Source organism: Homarus americanus, unplaced genomic scaffold (assembly GCF_018991925.1).
Source record: "Homarus americanus isolate GMGI-L3 unplaced genomic scaffold, GMGI_Hamer_2.0 scaffold7412, whole genome shotgun sequence".
NCBI lineage: Eukaryota > Metazoa > Arthropoda > Malacostraca > Decapoda > Nephropidae > Homarus > Homarus americanus.
Window position 1 is genome coordinate 37,487 of NW_024741140.1, and position 16,599 is coordinate 54,085.

At 43.5% G+C, this 16,599-nt stretch overlaps 1 protein-coding gene across 1 annotated transcript in view; it reads right to left on the minus strand.

Moving 5' to 3' along the window:
• LOC121875590 (large neutral amino acids transporter small subunit 1-like) overlaps nt 1-16,599 on the minus strand; it is a gene marked incomplete at its 5' end in the record, with an annotated part of 106,624 nt that overhangs the window by 21,022 nt on the left and 69,003 nt on the right. Inside the window, 2 exon segments of the mRNA XM_042380173.1 lie at nt 154-354; nt 4,691-4,814. Of these exon segments, the coding sequence (XP_042236107.1) occupies nt 154-354; nt 4,691-4,814 (325 nt within the window).

A 16,599-nucleotide genomic window follows, 5' to 3' on the forward strand; every position in this document is an offset into this window, starting at 1 on the left:
CTCTTGAAAGTTATTTTGCAAAAAGTGGACAACGATGTGGATTGTGAGCAACACACACACCATTCTTGGTCTAATAATAACAAACTTATTTTGTTATTTTTGGTTGAAATTTTTATGCGAGAAAAAAATGTAAAATAAAGGAAATTGACTGACCGTGATGAGCAGGGCGGGGATGGGGGTGCGAGCACGGATATGGATGAAGGAGAGGACGGGAGGCAGGTGGCCATTCCGCGCCCCTGCCAGAAACAGTCGTCCCGAGGTAAACAGTATCCCGTTGAGACTCCCAAAGGTGGACAGTGCCACAAAAACTGGCACTGTGTACTTGAGTGGACCAAGAACCTTGTTACCAAAGGCCTGCAAGAAAAAAGTTTCCTTAATTGGTTGAAATAATAACTACCATGTTTAATATTGACATTGAAGCAGTTTATTTAGCCAGAATAATGTAACATGAATAACAATAATGACATGGCTGAGCCAAATGAGAGTTAGGACCAGTGCTGGATTTAGACCTGTGGAGGCCCATGGGCAGCCTCTTTGTGGAGGCCCCCCTCATTATAACTACCCAAGAGGGTGGGGTGGCGAGTGAAGCGAGCCTAAACATCTGGGAGTTCCGGGGGGCGCTGTAAGCCCCCCAGGAAAATTTTGAAATTTGAACACTTCTTTGGAGAATTTTGAAGCCATATGCAGTTATACTGAGGAAATTAGAACATAGAGAAATTTTTAATTAACTGTATATTTATTGACAGTGTACAAATTCCCAACACACACACACACAAAAGTGAAACATGACTGGAGTCATTCATGTGGTTTCAAGTCGACCAGCCCTGATATAGCTACTACCGCACATGTCAAAAATTTTCAAGAGACTTCACAGTAAAGAATATATTATTAGTTATTACAGAGAGATGATTTTTTGCATTATTAATCAGATAAACCTCTACTCAAATAATGGTTCTGTCCAAGTAGCTAGCCTAATTTCTATCACGCTTCTTGCTGAACATAGTTTTACGTGATGGAATAGATTAACATGAATTTTAAAGAATGAAAATAAAAATAATCCAAATGAATAAACACATAAATAAAATATTGTAAAATGTGGTATACTGTACTGCCATATCTGGGGTCACTAATTCTAAGAGGAAATACTTAACTCTATTCTTAATTTCTAGGGGTTGCTGCCACCAGACCCCCTCTGGGCAGTATGTAGCTCGTTAGGTAATGGGCAGAGTGAGCTAGGCATTGGGTTAGGTTTTTCATTGACCAAATCGATAAGGGGAAGGAAGGGTGAAACCATAACATGTCTTAACTAATTTATCCTTATAAAACATACTTATTGCATAACAATCAGTGACCTCCTTACCCGGTCATCCATTCTTACAATAACACTCAACACGTCAGACTGCACCTGTATGGAATATAGCACCTTAGGTCATCTCACCTCCCTGTAGCATCACCTCCACACCTGTTACACTCCACACCTGCAAGTATGGGACTTCTTGTAATTTCTAGGTACACATATCAGGCACCTCGTTCGCACACCGCCCTCGGTGGGTAGGGACAAGGGATTCACCAAGAGACATACCAGTACTGTTTCTACGCCTGGTATTATAGGTCGCTCCAAGTGACGACCGCGGAGTTTCTCAACCTTCCTTATGTCACTTGGTCGTCCGGTGTTGGGAGAAGTCGAGGCATCACTGAGAATACTGCCTGAGGGGCTTTCGTCACCACACATTAGTACAGTATGACTTCACTTTATGACATCAGACAAGGTTTTAAGATGTAAAAACTGCTAGATAAGTCTTTTTAGGGCTGAATAAAGCACGATGAAGGACACTGAACTATGTTGGGAGAAGTCGAGGTGATGTCCCACTCCCACACTCCTCTCTGTTTAGGCCTACAGTTTCCAATCTTCATTTTTCACTTTGGATTCTTATGGTTTCCACATCTCCATTTTCCTATCTATTGTGACCTCATACTTTATAAATACATATCTTAATCCTAAATTACACACTAAGGTAAGGGTCTGGTTTGCTAGTTCCTGGGTAAATTCATTGGGTTATAATGTCAACGCAGCACACCCGAGGCGGCCTAGGCGCCAACCCAAACAAAGCCTAGAATCGTATTTTCATGGCGTGGGTGTACAAGATATTCTTTTTGAAGCCTAGTTTCTAGATCACTTCCAACACCTCACATAGTTCTGATACCTTTATCCTTTTTCCAGATCATTGTTCTCATGTATTTTCATATGATATCTGCGGAAGCTATATTCGCTAAACGTCCACAGACGTAAATATTATGACCTTCAAACCCTGATCCACACTTAGTCCTACAGTACACTAAGAGTTAACATAAACAAACTTTGGTCATGTGACGTAGAGGCAGGTCACCTTTACCATGAAGAGCAGCAGGTGCCAGTCTAGCATATAAAGGGAGTATCGATGCTTCTCTACCACTTGATGTTAATGAAGAGCTTCCAATCCTCTAAAGGGGGATTAATTCTGGAACATCAGAGGCTTATTGAGGGAGTAGCGAGACTCGTTCATACCTACAGTACAGTGGTGTAGCCAACATCATGTACTGTCACACCCAATGACACCACACTGCAGTATATAGCTCTGACCTGAGGGTGTGTGGTGACAATTATGACCTGAGAGTGTGTGTTGACAGTTCTGACCTGAGAGTGTGTGGTGACAGTTCTGACCTGAGGGTGTGTGGTGACAGTTCTGACCTGAGGGTGTGTGGTGACAATTATGACCTGAGAGTGTGTGGTGACAGTTCTGACCTGAGAGTGTGTGGTGACAGTTCTGACCTGAGAGTGTGTGGTGACAGTTCTGACCTGAGGGTGTGTGGTGACAGTTCTGACCTGAGAGTGTGTGGTGACAGTTCTGACCTGAGAGTGTGTAGTGACAGTTGACCTGAGGGCGTGTGGGTGACAATTATGACCTGAGAGCGTGGGTGATACAGTTCTGACCTGAGAGTGTGTGGGGACAGTTCTGACCTGAGAGTGTGTGTGGTGACAGTTCTGACCTGAGGGTGTGTGGTGACAGTTCTGACCTGAGGGGTGTGTGGTGACAGTTCTGACCTGAGGGTGTGGGTGACAGTGGGACCTCAGGGTGTGTGGGAGTGACAGTTCTGACCTGAGGGTGTGTGGTGACAGTTCTGAGAGTGGTGTGTGGTGACAGTTCTGACCTGGAGGGAGTGCGTGTGTGGTGACAGTTCTGACCTGGAGGGTGTGTGGTGACAGTTCTGACCTGAGGGTGTGTGGTGACAGTTCTGACCTGAGGGTGTGTGGTGACAGTTCTGACCTGAGGGTGTGTGGTGTCCTGAGGGTGTGTGGTGACAGTTCTGACCTGAGGTGTGTGGGTGACAGTTCTGACCTGAGGGTGTGTGGGTGACAGTTCTGACCTGAGGGTGGTGACAGCCTTAATCTGAGGTGTGGTGACAGTTCTGACCTGAGGGTGTGTGTGGTGACAGTTCTGACCTGAGGGTGTGGTGACAGTTCTGACCTGAGGGTGTGTGGTGACAGTTCTGACCTGAGGGTGGTGACAGTTCTGGACCTGAGGGGTGTGTGGTGACAGCTCCTGACCTGAGGGTGTGTGTGGGGGTGACAGTTCTGACCTGAGGGTGTGTGTGGGTGAGACAGTTCTGACCCGAGGGGTGTGTGGTGACAGTTCTGGACCTGAGGGTGTGTGGGTGACAGTTCTGACCTGGAGGGTGTGTGGTGGACAGTTCTGAACTGGAGGGTGTGTGGTGACAGTTCTTGACCAGAGGTGTGTGGTGACAGTTCTGACCTGAGGGTGTGTGGTGACAGTTCTGACCTGAGGGTGTGTGGTGACAGTTCTGACCTGAGGGTGTGTGGTGACAGTTCTGACCTGAGGGTGTGTGGTGACAGTTCTGACCTGAGGGTGTGTGGTGACAGTTCTGACCTGAGGGTGTGTGGTGACAGTTCTGACCTGAGGGTGTGTGGTGACAGTTCTGACCTGAGGGTGTGTGGTGACAGTTCTGACCTGAGGGTGTGTGGTGACAGTTCTGACCTGAGGGTGTGTGGTGACAGTTCTGACCTGAGGGTGTGTGTGGGTGACAGTTCTGACCTGAGTGTGTGTGGTGACAGCTCCTGGACCTGAGGGTGGGGGTGACAGTTCTGACCTGAGGTGTGTGGGGGTGACAGTTCTGACCTGAGGGTGTGTGTGGTGACAGTTCTGACCTGGAAGGTGTGGTGACAGTTCTGACCTGAGGGTGTGGAGACAGTTCTGACCTGAGGAGTGTGTGTGGTGACAGTTCTGACCTGAGGGTGTGTGGTGACAGCTCTGAACTGAGGGGTGTGTGGGTGACAGTCTCTGGACCTGAGGGTACATGTGGCATGTGCCCTGACCTGAGGGTGTGTGGTAGACAGTTCTGACCTGAGGGTGTGGTGACAGTTCTGACCTGAGAGTGTGTGGTGACAGTTCTGACCTGAGGGTGTGTGGTGACAGTTCTGACCTGAGGGTGTGGTGACAGTTCTGACCTGAGGGTGTGTGGTGACAGTTCTGACCTGAGGGTGTGTGGTGACAGTTCTGACCTGAGGGTGTGGTGACAGTTCTGACCTGAGGGTGTGGTGACAGTTCTGATAGGAAGAGAGAGAGAGAGTAGATTTAACAGGAAGAGAGAGAGAGAGAGAGAGAGAGAGAGAGAGAGAGAGAGAGATACTCACCACAGCGACAGCGTTGGAGGCCAGGAGGTCTGAGGGCGAGAGTACTGCGAGGTAGGAGATGTTGACCAGCACATAGACGAGTGTCACAAGGGGCAGCGCCACCCAGATCGCTCGCGGCAAGTTCCTGCAAAGTGAAGGTTAGGTTAGGTTAGGTTAGGTTACTAAAGGGTAGGTTAGGTTAGGTCAAGTTTGACTGTCAAGGATAGGTTTAGTTAAGTTACGTTAGGTCTGTTTTGGTAAGATTAGATTAACTTTGGTTAAACTAATGATGCTTAACTTAACACGAGGTGACCCTAGCTACATAATGGTGCACTGATACACACAACAACACGCACCATACACACAACAACACGCACCATACACACAGCAACACGCACCACAACACGCACCATACACACAACAACACGCACCATACACACAACAACACGCAATATACAGTTTCAACTACGGGAGGGAGTGTGAGGTGACCGGCGTGTATTACTCTCTAAGATAGTGACGTGGTCAGGTTTAACACAAAGGTCGAACGAGAACAGCCATCCTCTTAATGCAGGAGGCAGCTACCAAACAGGGAGGAAGATATTGGAAACATAATGTGTTGTCTAATGGTAGATCCTGCTGCCATATGTGACCAAGTCCCAGGTTGATGAGCGGACTTTCTGCCTCATTCACACACAATTGTAGGGTCTTAGTTGTTTCCCTGACAACACAACACAACACAACACAACACAACACAACACAACATACAAATATTGTTTCTCACTATTGATCTTTATGTTTATTTATTTATGGTTATTTATTATTATTATTAAGATCATTATTATTACCCCCTGGGCCTGATGATGGGCATTGACCTGTGGCTTCTGGGCTAATGTCCGGAGGAAAAACAAACAAAAAACATTGACCTAACGTCTCGCTTAACTTCCAGATGAGACTGTTCAACTCTGGCACACGGAGGGCCAGGAAGCTGTTGTAGTTACTATGTATTTTCCAGTTGAATTCCAAATGAGCGACTTTTCCACAGTTTGTGTATAAGAGCAGTGACTGACAGCGGTCACGGAGGCAACATAACATAACTCTGTAACTGTTATGAACACATCTTTATATTGTTGACGATGTTCAGTAATAAAATATTTCTAATTAAAAAAAATATGACGTCTTACAGCAAACTTCTTAAGAGACTTACTATCAGTGGTGTTCATTATAACATAGACAGAGAAGTGCACGAGTGTACACCAACTGTACGTGCATCTAAACACGTGTTCATGAAGTACACTTGTCATCATCACGTCCGTCAACACTATGATGCCGGGCACTGTATAAGTGTTACGTTTCAGTGGACACGCCTGAATCTATGATAAAATGATGACCCAACACGACACAGTAACAACCACCTCTAAAGAAGCAGTTTTATAGACACAATATCCCAGAAAGTGGAGCACGCATTCGTCTACTCCAGCCTGAGAAGATATTGGAAGCATCACGTTTTGCCTAATGGTAGACCCTCTTACTTTGACATCATAATATATATCGTTTCTTAATCTCGATTTTTTCATTTTTGTATTTATTATTATTATTATTATTATTATTATTATTATTATTATTATGATTATTATTATTATTATTATTATTTCGAAAACCTTTGTTTCAAGTCCATACTTCACACCATCACAGGATAACAAAATCCTAATTTTTTTTAAGGGTATTAGCCCACATCGGGGCCTAGGGGGCGAAAATTTAATAATAATATAATAATAATAATAATAATAATAATAATAATAATAATAATAATAATAATAATAATAATAATAATAATAATAATAATAATAATAATAATAATAATAATAATAATAATAATACAGTAATTCATAGTAAATAAAATTTGTAATAAAAAGTAAAATAAAATAATAATAACAACAATAATAATAATAACACTGTAATAATGATAATAAAGAAAAAATAATCAATGGTGAGAAACGCTGTATGTACAGTGTGTTGTGTAGTCAATAGTAAGAGAAACAACTGAGACCCTACAAATGTGTGTAAATGACGCAGAATGTCATCTCATCAACCTGGGACTTGGTCACATATGGCAGCAGGGTCTACCATTAGACAACACATTATGTTTCCAATATCTTCCCAGTACCTCCCTGTTTGGTAGCTGCCTTCTACCTGCTAAGAGTCATCACACACTCCTGAACCACTTCTCATACAAGTAACTCTAGGTGATAAGTGTGTCTGCAGGAAGATAATGGCAGGAACAACAACCGCAAAACGGCAATAACAACATCATTAACAACCACAACCACAACCTAACCCAACCACAACCACAACCACAACCTAACCTAACTTAAAAGTGAGCGGCTATTAGCAGGGAGCAGCTATTAGCAGGGAGTGGCTATTATCACAACAAGAACAGTCTGTGTGGGTACTGTAGTCTTGAGTAGTGAAGCTGTGACTGATACACGGACAGTCTTCTCTTAATATTGTTATAAAGTGTGACCTGGGTAAGAGCAGCTCCTCGCTGGGTTGGGTTCATCACTATGGGTTATGTCATCAAGTGTTGGCGCCAGATGGTGTTACAGAGAAAGGGCTGTACTGAGCACTAACAGGTGTTCACTAGAGACTGGTACTGAGCACTAACAGGTGCTCACTAGAGGCTGGTACTGAGCACTAACAGGTGTTCACTAGAGGCGGATACTGAGCACTAACAGGTGTTCACTAGAGGCGGGTACTGAGCACTAACAGGTGTTTACTAGAGGCCGGTACTGAGCACTAACAGGTGTTCACTAGACCCAGGTACTGAGCACTGACAGGTGCTCACTAGAGGCGGGTACTGAGCACTAACAAGTGCTCACTAGAGGCTGGTACTGAGCACTAACAGGTGCTCACTAGAGGCGGGTACTGAGCACTAACAGGTGTTCACTAGAGGCTGGTAATGAGCACTAACAGGTGTTCACGAGAGCCGGGTACTGAGCACTAACAGGTGTTCACTAGAGGCTGGTACTGAGCACTAACAGGTGTTCACTAGAGGCGGGTACTGAGCACTGACAGGTGTTCACTAGAGGCTGGTACTGAGCACTAAACAGGTGTTCACTAGAGGCGGTACTGAGCACTAACAGGTGTTTACTAGAGGCCGGTACTGAGCACTAACAGGTGTTCACTAGACCCAGGTACTGAGCACTGACAGGTGCTCACTAGAGGCGGGTACTGAGCACTAACAAGTGCTCACTAGAGGCTGGTACTGAGCACTAACAGGTGCTCACTAGAGGCGGGTACTGAGCACTAACAGGTGTTCACTAGAGGCTGGTAATGAGCACTAACAGGTGTTCACGAGAGCCGGGTACTGAGCACTAACAGGTGTTCACTAGAGGCTGGTACTGAGCACTAACAGGTGTTCACTAGAGGCGGGTACTGAGCACTGACAGGTGTTCACTAGAGGCTGGTACTGAGCACTAAACAGGTGTTCACTAGAGGCGTAGAAACATCTTGCACTTGGTCCCATCCTACCAGAGGTTGTGAACACTAGAGGAGTGAAGCTGCCTTGATCAACGTTTTGAATTCTCTACCCATATGCCCTACTATTATTACTACTACTACTACTACTACTATTACTACTACTAATAATAATAATAATGTGTCTGATACTATACTGTTAAATGTGTGTGTGTATGTGTGATAGTGCACACAGGTTGGTGTAATGCGTCTTGTGTGGCAGCATTATGCTAGTGTTAAGGTGCAAGCACTGCTTGCTTGCTTGCTTCCTCTCGCTTTCAGCTACCGCCACTAGCTAGCCCACGTGGCAAACAGGGTAGCAACTTGCATAAGTCTTCCCCTGCCAGTAAACACTAACACAAACTCTTCACCACCATGACTCCTGCTGTGCTTCCTCGTGGCAACACATGGGAACTAGGTGCCTCGTGTGCCCATGCTAGATCAGCAGGGGATCTTGGAGTTGCAGTGGGCCCCAGAGGGACGGCGCATCGGTCAACTGGCATGTAGACACGTCCTGGCGCCTACCAACCACTGTCTCGCTGTCTTGCGGACTAACCTTGGCAGGTATAAGACTATGGGAGTAAACCCCAAACGAAAAATCTACTTTATAAGGCAGACATGCTTAGAGAGCTCCAACAAGACCCCAACGGCGGTATAGGCGGAAGAGGTGACCACCATGGGAACCCAGCGACTATACCGGTGGACAAGGCAATGCATGATGGACAGGCTTCTAAGGAGAAACCCAACAAACTGGGCTATTGGCAGTCCAATGGAACTCTCCCTCTCCCCAGTCGTTGCAACACTTGCACCACTGGATCAGGAAAAGGGAGAGCCAAGATGTGTGGTTGCGGCCTGCCTCACCAAGTAAATCAGCTCCTGCACAGCCATCATCCAGCTCATCATACTCCTTATCATCATCAAAACCCCTGTACCCCCAAAAGTCCTATGGCGACCGACGAGTGGCGACGGGGACTGGCAGAGGTGACTGCCGGGAGTCTCTAGTCACAACTCTACACATGGGCGGCACAGATAGGATGGTCGTTTATGCACTGGGATTTAGGCAGCAGTGCAATCCGATCCTGTCTTTGCTACTAAGCAGCCTTTCAAGAAGCCACTCTGCTCACCCCACACGGGGAGGGGGCTAGAAAAGGTGCCCTAAATATAGCCTGCCTAAAGAACCAACCTGATTGAGCAACCACACCCAGTAAGGTCATCCTTCTGCAGTCGAAAACACAATCATAATCACAGATCAAAACAAAAACAAACTATACAACCTCTTTTGGTCGCTGCATGGAATGTCAGGACCCTTCTGGATACTGGCACAAATGAGCGTCCTGAAAGAAGAACTGCCCTTGTGGCAAAAGAGCTGGCTAGGTATAACATCGACATAGCAGCCATTAGTGAGTCCCGGCTCTGGATACAACTTCTGGAAGGGTAAGCCTGCTGCCGGGAGAAACCGCATTTATGGAGTTGGCTTTGCCATCCGCCAACTCTTCCTACACAGGCTAACTAAAATGCCTGTTGGGATCAACGCGTGCCTCATGAAGCTCCGAGTCCCACTCAATCACTCACGTCATGCCCTTTTCATCAGTGCATACGCCCCAACACTGGATGCAAAGGATGACACCAAGGAAGTCTTTTACGCCGACCTCGAGAGTGCTAACCTCTATCCCCACAGAAGACAAGGTTGTGCTCTTTGGTGACTTCAATGCCAGAGTTGGCAGAGATGCTAACATTTGGCAGGGAACCAGAGGGAGAAATGGACTTGGCAAGTGTAATCCCAATGGCCTACTCCTCTTCAGTAAGTGTGCTGCACACAACCTCACTATCACCAATACCTTGTTTAGGCAGGCTGGCAATCTCGACTGAAAAGGTATAATGATAGTCTTAATACACGATTACTCCACACCTTAATGCTTGGAGGAGTACCGCATGAGAAGGTTTCAATACTTTCGAGTTAGCCAGACTGCAAATCGAGGCAGACAAGCGCCAACGCCAGGAAGATACTGCAGCCGCCCCTCCCGCTCTAGATGTAGCACCTGCACAATATCTGTGAACGGCCCTGCCGGTCCCATATCGGCCTCTCTAGTCACTTCAGAGCTCACCAACGAAGGTGACATCCCTAATAACTCATATCATTTTATCATAGCTGGATGATCGCCATACTCGATTCCGAGTGACAGCAAAGTAGTAGTAGTAGTAGTAACAGTTGCCGCATAGATCTGCGGCTCAAATAACTCAGCACAGCTAGGATAGCTACTTATGTATTAGGATACTTAATATTAAGGAAATAAAATGGCGGCGAAGGTGTAGCTATTGGGGGAGGATGGAGGCCATTGAAAAAAAGTAGTAGTAGTGTATGTGTTTACAATAAGTGTATAGGCCTAAGAAACAACAATGTTAGGTCACCTCTGAACCTCCAAACAGTGTTCACTCAGGTCTCCAGTGTTCACCTCATCTTATAACACCTTCTCGCCCGTCACAGTGAGTCACCTGACCTGTTCTTCCCACTCTCTACCTAACTTATATAACAACCATTAATTTGAAGAATACTATCGTGTCTCTTTAGGTGAATATCACTCGTGACCGCCAACTGTTGAAACGGATCATAACAGTACACCGGCCTCCTCAAAACCTTGGGCCACTTAGCTGTTTTATGTCACTCTTGAAAAACACAGCCTACAGGTAAGAAATACAGTCAGTCAGGCTAGGAGAGGCGGGCATTATACTGATTAAACTAAAATATAATCCTCCTTTAAGTTAATCAATAACCATGTAGTAAATGAACCCTTAGTGAGTGACACACACACGTCTGCCCCGAGCTAAGAAGACAAAAGACACATTAGCCTTGCCCTGGGGACACGTCTTAGGGCCTCCCTCTTACACCATCTACTGACGTCACGAGTCTCGGTGTGGAATAAACCGACTCATCTCTGTATTGAATGCAAGAGGTCTTAGGCGCTATGTTAGGGAGCGCCGCTACCCTAGCATTAGTTAATTATTAACCGTTATGGTGAGTTAACTGATAATCATTATACGTTATGGTGAGTTAAATGACAATTATTATACGTTATGGTGAGCTAACTGATAATTATTATACGTTATGGTGAGTTAAATGATAATTATTATACGTTATGGTGAGCTAACTGATAATTATTATACGTTATAGTGAGTTAACAGATAATTATCATACGTTATGGTGAGTTAAATGACAATTATTATACGTTATGGTGAGCTAACTGATAATTATTATACGTTATGGTGAGTTAAATGATAATTATTATACGTTATGGTGAGTTAACTGATAATTATTATACGTTATGGTGAGTTAAATGATAATTATTATACATTATGGTGAGCTAACTGATAATTATTATACGTTATGGTGAGTTAAATGATAATTATTATACGTTATGGTGAGCTAACTGATAATTATTATACGTTATGGTGAGTTAACAGATAATTATCATACGTTATGGTGAGTTAAATGACAATTATTATACGTTATGGTGAGCTAACTGATAATTATTATACGTTATGGTGAGTTAAATGATAATTATTATACGTTATGGTGAGTTAACTGATAATTATTATACGTTATGGTGAGTTAAATGATAATTATTATACGTTATGGTGAGCTAACTGATAATTATTATACGTTATGGTGAGTTAACAGATAATTATCATACGTTATGGTGAGTTAACTGATAATTATTATACGTTATGGTGAGTTAACTGATAATTATTATACGTTATGGTGAGTTAACTGATAATTATTATACGTTATGGTGAGTTAACTAATAATTATTATACGTTATGGTGAGAACTGATAATCATTATACGTTATGGTGAGTTAACTGATAATTATTATACGTTATGGTGAGTTAACTGATAATTATTATACGTTATGGTGAGTTAACTTCTAATTATTATACGTTATGGTGAGAACTGATAATTATTATACGTTATGGTGAGTTAAGTGATAATTATTATACGTTATGGTGAGTTAACTTATAATTATGTTATGGTGAGTTAACTGATAATTATTATACGTTATGGTGAGTTAACTGATACTTATTATACGTTACGGTGAGTTAACTGATAATTATTATACGTTATGGTGAGTTAACTGAAAATTATTATATGTTATGGTGAGTTAACTAATACTTATTATACGTTATGGTGAGTTAACTGATAATTATTATACGTTATGGTGAGTTAACTGATAATTATTATACGTTATGGTGAGTTAACTGATAATTATGCTATGGTGAGTTAACTGATAATTATGTTATGGTGAGTTAACTGATAATTATCATACGTTATGGTGAGTTAACTGATTATTATATGTTATGGTGAGTTAACTGATAATTATCATACGTTATGGTGAGGTAACTGATAATTATTATGTTATGGTGAGTTAACTGACAATTATCATACGTTATGGTGAGTTAACTGATAATTATTATACGTTATGGTGAGTTAACTGATAATTATTATACGTTATGGTGAGTTAACTGATAATTATGTTATGGTGAGTTAACTGATAATTATCATACGTTATGGTGAGTTAACTGATTATTATATGTTATGGTGAGTTAACTGATAATTATCATACGTTATGGTGAGGTAACTGATATAATTATTATACGTTATGGTGAGTTAACTGATAATTATTATACGTTATGGTGAGTTAACTGATAATTATCATACATTGGGAATAGTTAGTGGATTATTATAATACGATTCACGTAGGATAGGTTAGGTTTAGTTATAGGTAGGTTAGATTAGGTCTTGTTATAGGTAAGGTAAGGTAGGTCTTGTTATAGGTACGGTAAGTTAGGTTAGGTTAAGAACATGAGAATGGAGGAAACTGCAGCGGGCCTATTGACCCATACTAAGCAGCCTTATTTACACCGAACCCCTATTGCTCATATATCCATCCAACCTACAGTGTTTGAAGCTATCCAGCGTATTAGAGTTAATGATGTTTGGTAACTTGTTCCAGTCGTCCACTACTCTATTTCCAAACCATTGTTGAACTATCTCGCGCCTAAATCTAAATTTGTGTATTTTAAAATTATTGTTACGAGTTCGTTCCTGGTTGGATAGGTTGAGTACCTTTGTTCAGCCCTGACTTCCATTTATACACCTCGATCATATCGCCCCTCGCTCTACGTCTCTCGAAGGAGTGCAAATTTAGATGCTTTAACCTGTCTCTGTACTCAAGGTTCCTAATGCCTGGGATCAGTCTTGTCATTCTCCTCTGAATGCTTCCAAGGATTCTATATCCATTCTGTAATACGGTGACCAGAGCTGAACTGCGTAATCCAGGTGTGGTCTGATAAGGCTAGGGCGACAAAGGGAGGGAGGGAGGGAGATAAAGGGAGGGAGGGAGGGGGGAGATAAAGGGAGTGGAGGGAGGGAGAGAGGGGAGATAAAAGAGGGAGGAGAGGAGGAGGGGGAGATAAGGGGAGGGAGATAAAAGGAGGGGAGGGAGGAAATAAAGGGAGAGGAGGAGGGAGGGAGATAAAGGGAGAGGAGGGAGGGGGGAGGAGATAAAGGGAGGGAGGGAGGTGTTTAAGAAGCGACTCTCAACAGGACACAATGGTGGACTTTAACAATAGCGAGATTTAAACCTTCCTACTGCTGCCTACTGTTGCCCACTGCTACCTGCTGTTACCTACTGCTGCCTACTCTTGCCCACTGCTACCTGCTGTTACCTACTGCTGCCTGCTGTTACCTACTGCTACCTACTGATGCCTGCTGTTGCCTACTGCTACCTGCTATTACCTACAGCTACCTGCTGTTACCTACTGCTACCTGCTGTTACCTACTGCTACCTGCTGTTACCTACTGCTGCCTGCTGTTACCTACTGCTACCTACTGATGCCTGCTGTTGCCTACTGCTACCTGCTGTTACCTACAGCTACCTGCTGTTACCTACTGCTACCTGCTGTTACCTACTGCTACCTGCTGTTACCTACTGCTGCCTGCTGTTACCTACTGCTACCTGCTGTTACCTACTGCTACCTACTGATGCCTGCTGTTGCCTACTGCTACCTGTTGTTGCCTATTGCTACCTGCATCTGCCAAATTACAACAGAAGTTTCCTCCAGCAGGAACAAGTGAAGATTAACGCTACCCAGAAACACTCCCAGTAAAGGAGGTAAATACTGGCAACAAACACTCAAGAGGTAAATTGGCAACAAAACACCCAGTAAAGGAGGTAAATACTGGCAACAAACACACCCAGTAAAGGAGGTAAATACTGGCAACAAACACTCCCAGTAAAGGAGGTAAATACTGGCAACAAACACACCCAGTAAAGGAGGTAAATACTGGCAACAAACACTCCCAGTAAAGGCGGTAAATACTGGCAACAAACACTCCCAGTAAAGGAGGTAAATACTGGCAACAAACACTCCCAGTAAAGGAGGTAAATACTGGCAACAAACACTCCCAGTAAAGGAGGTAAATACTGGCAACAAACACTCCCAGTAAAGGCGGTAAATACTGGCAACAAACACACCCAGTAAAGGAGGTAAATACTGGCAACAAACACTCCCAGTAAAGGAGGTAAATACTGGCAACAAACACTCCCAGTAAAGTAAATACTGGCAGTAAAGTAAATACTGGCAACAAACACACCCAGTAAAGGAGGTAAATACTGGCAACAAACACTCCCAGTAAAGGAGGTAAATACTGGCAACAAACACTCCCAGTAAAGGCGGTAAATACTGGCAACAAACACACCCAGTAAAGGCGGTAAATACTGGCAACAAACACACCCAGTAAAGGCGGTAAATACTGGCAACAAACACACCCAGTAAAGGAGGTAAATACTGGCAACAAACACACCCAGTAAAGGAGGTAAATACTGGCAACAAACACACCCAGTAAAGGAGGTAAACACTGGCAACAAACACTCCCAGTATCACAATAGGTTTTTACACTCGAGTGGGTCAGCTCGTTTCTTCTTGTCTCTCTCCCTTTCCTTAACTCTCAAACACTTCTTAATGTAATTCTTTTCCCCCTTTTCACTGAGAACACGTTATCCATAGTCGTTTCATTCTTCTTTAGCTGACGATACACTGCGTGAATTAGTCCGTTTCATTATTTTCCAGCTGACGAAACTCTACGAACTTTTTTGTGACATTGATGGTAAACAATCTAGACTTTAAACTTTTTTCTTTCCACTCATATAATGAAAGTCAATGTTTTCAAGCAGTTTTATCATTACGTGCATTAAATTAGGCATTAAAATGAACCAGAATTGGGTATCCAGAACATTTATATATGAATTTATTTGCGATGTACAATATCAATATTAATCGAACATTATATATCGGCCAATGAGGTGCGAGGTGGGAGGGGATTGTACCGTCAACCCCCAAAAAAAAAAAAGAGTTACGACAGGGCAGAGTCTCAGTTTAATTATGGAAACAGTCTTGTCACAAAGTTTATGCTGTAGTTATGTGAAATAGAAGCGTTCTCATAGCACCAGTTGGGTGGTAAATTAACATTGTGTGGTGTATTGGGCGACCTATTGAAATATATCCTCATTTTCCAGTTAAATGGAAAAGTATCCAAATTTTCCAGTTAAGAGTTAAAGTATCCAGATTTTCCGCCACTCTTCTTCCCATTATACAAGCAGTTGTTCTGCCGGGATCTATCATTCACAGCGACGAGTAAAGGTGCATTTTGTTTTGTTTTGTAGCCACACTAATAACCTTACTGTGCATTCTTGTGTATTGGGAAGCACACGGAGGAGGAATAAACGGGGACCAATCTTCGGGTGAACATTTTGTACCTTGTTAGTTTTGTGGATAGTTTTATTGCAAGAAGAAAATTTTAATGGGTTGAAACCTGTGGAGGATGGAGGGCGAGTGTATCCTTGAAACATGGAAATATTAACCAATTACTATACTGTATAGTGAAGGTATGTTTGTGGTGTCCATCAGCTTCCAGCAGAATTTATAAAAAAAATTGAGCAAGAATGGGATAAATTGTTTGGCTAAAATATGTAACTATATAGTTCAAAGGAGACCTTCCCAAAGAAAAAAAATCAATATTGTAAGATTACTTTAAAAACCAGGAGCCTTAGAGTGCACCCACCAGGAGCCTTAGAGTGCACCCACCAGGAGCCTTAGAGTGCACCCACCAGGAGCCTTAGAGTGCACCCACCAGGAGCCTTAGAGTGCACCCACCAGGAGCCTTAGAGTGCACCCACCAGGAGTCTTAGAGTGCACTCACCAGGAGCCTTAGAGTGCACCCACCAGGAGCCTTAGAGTGCACCCACCAGGAGCCTTAGAGTGCACCCACCAGGAGCCTTAGAGTGCACTCACCAGGAGCCTTAGAGTGCACCCACCAGGAGCCTTAGAGTGCACCCACCAGGAGCCTTAGAGTGCACCCAC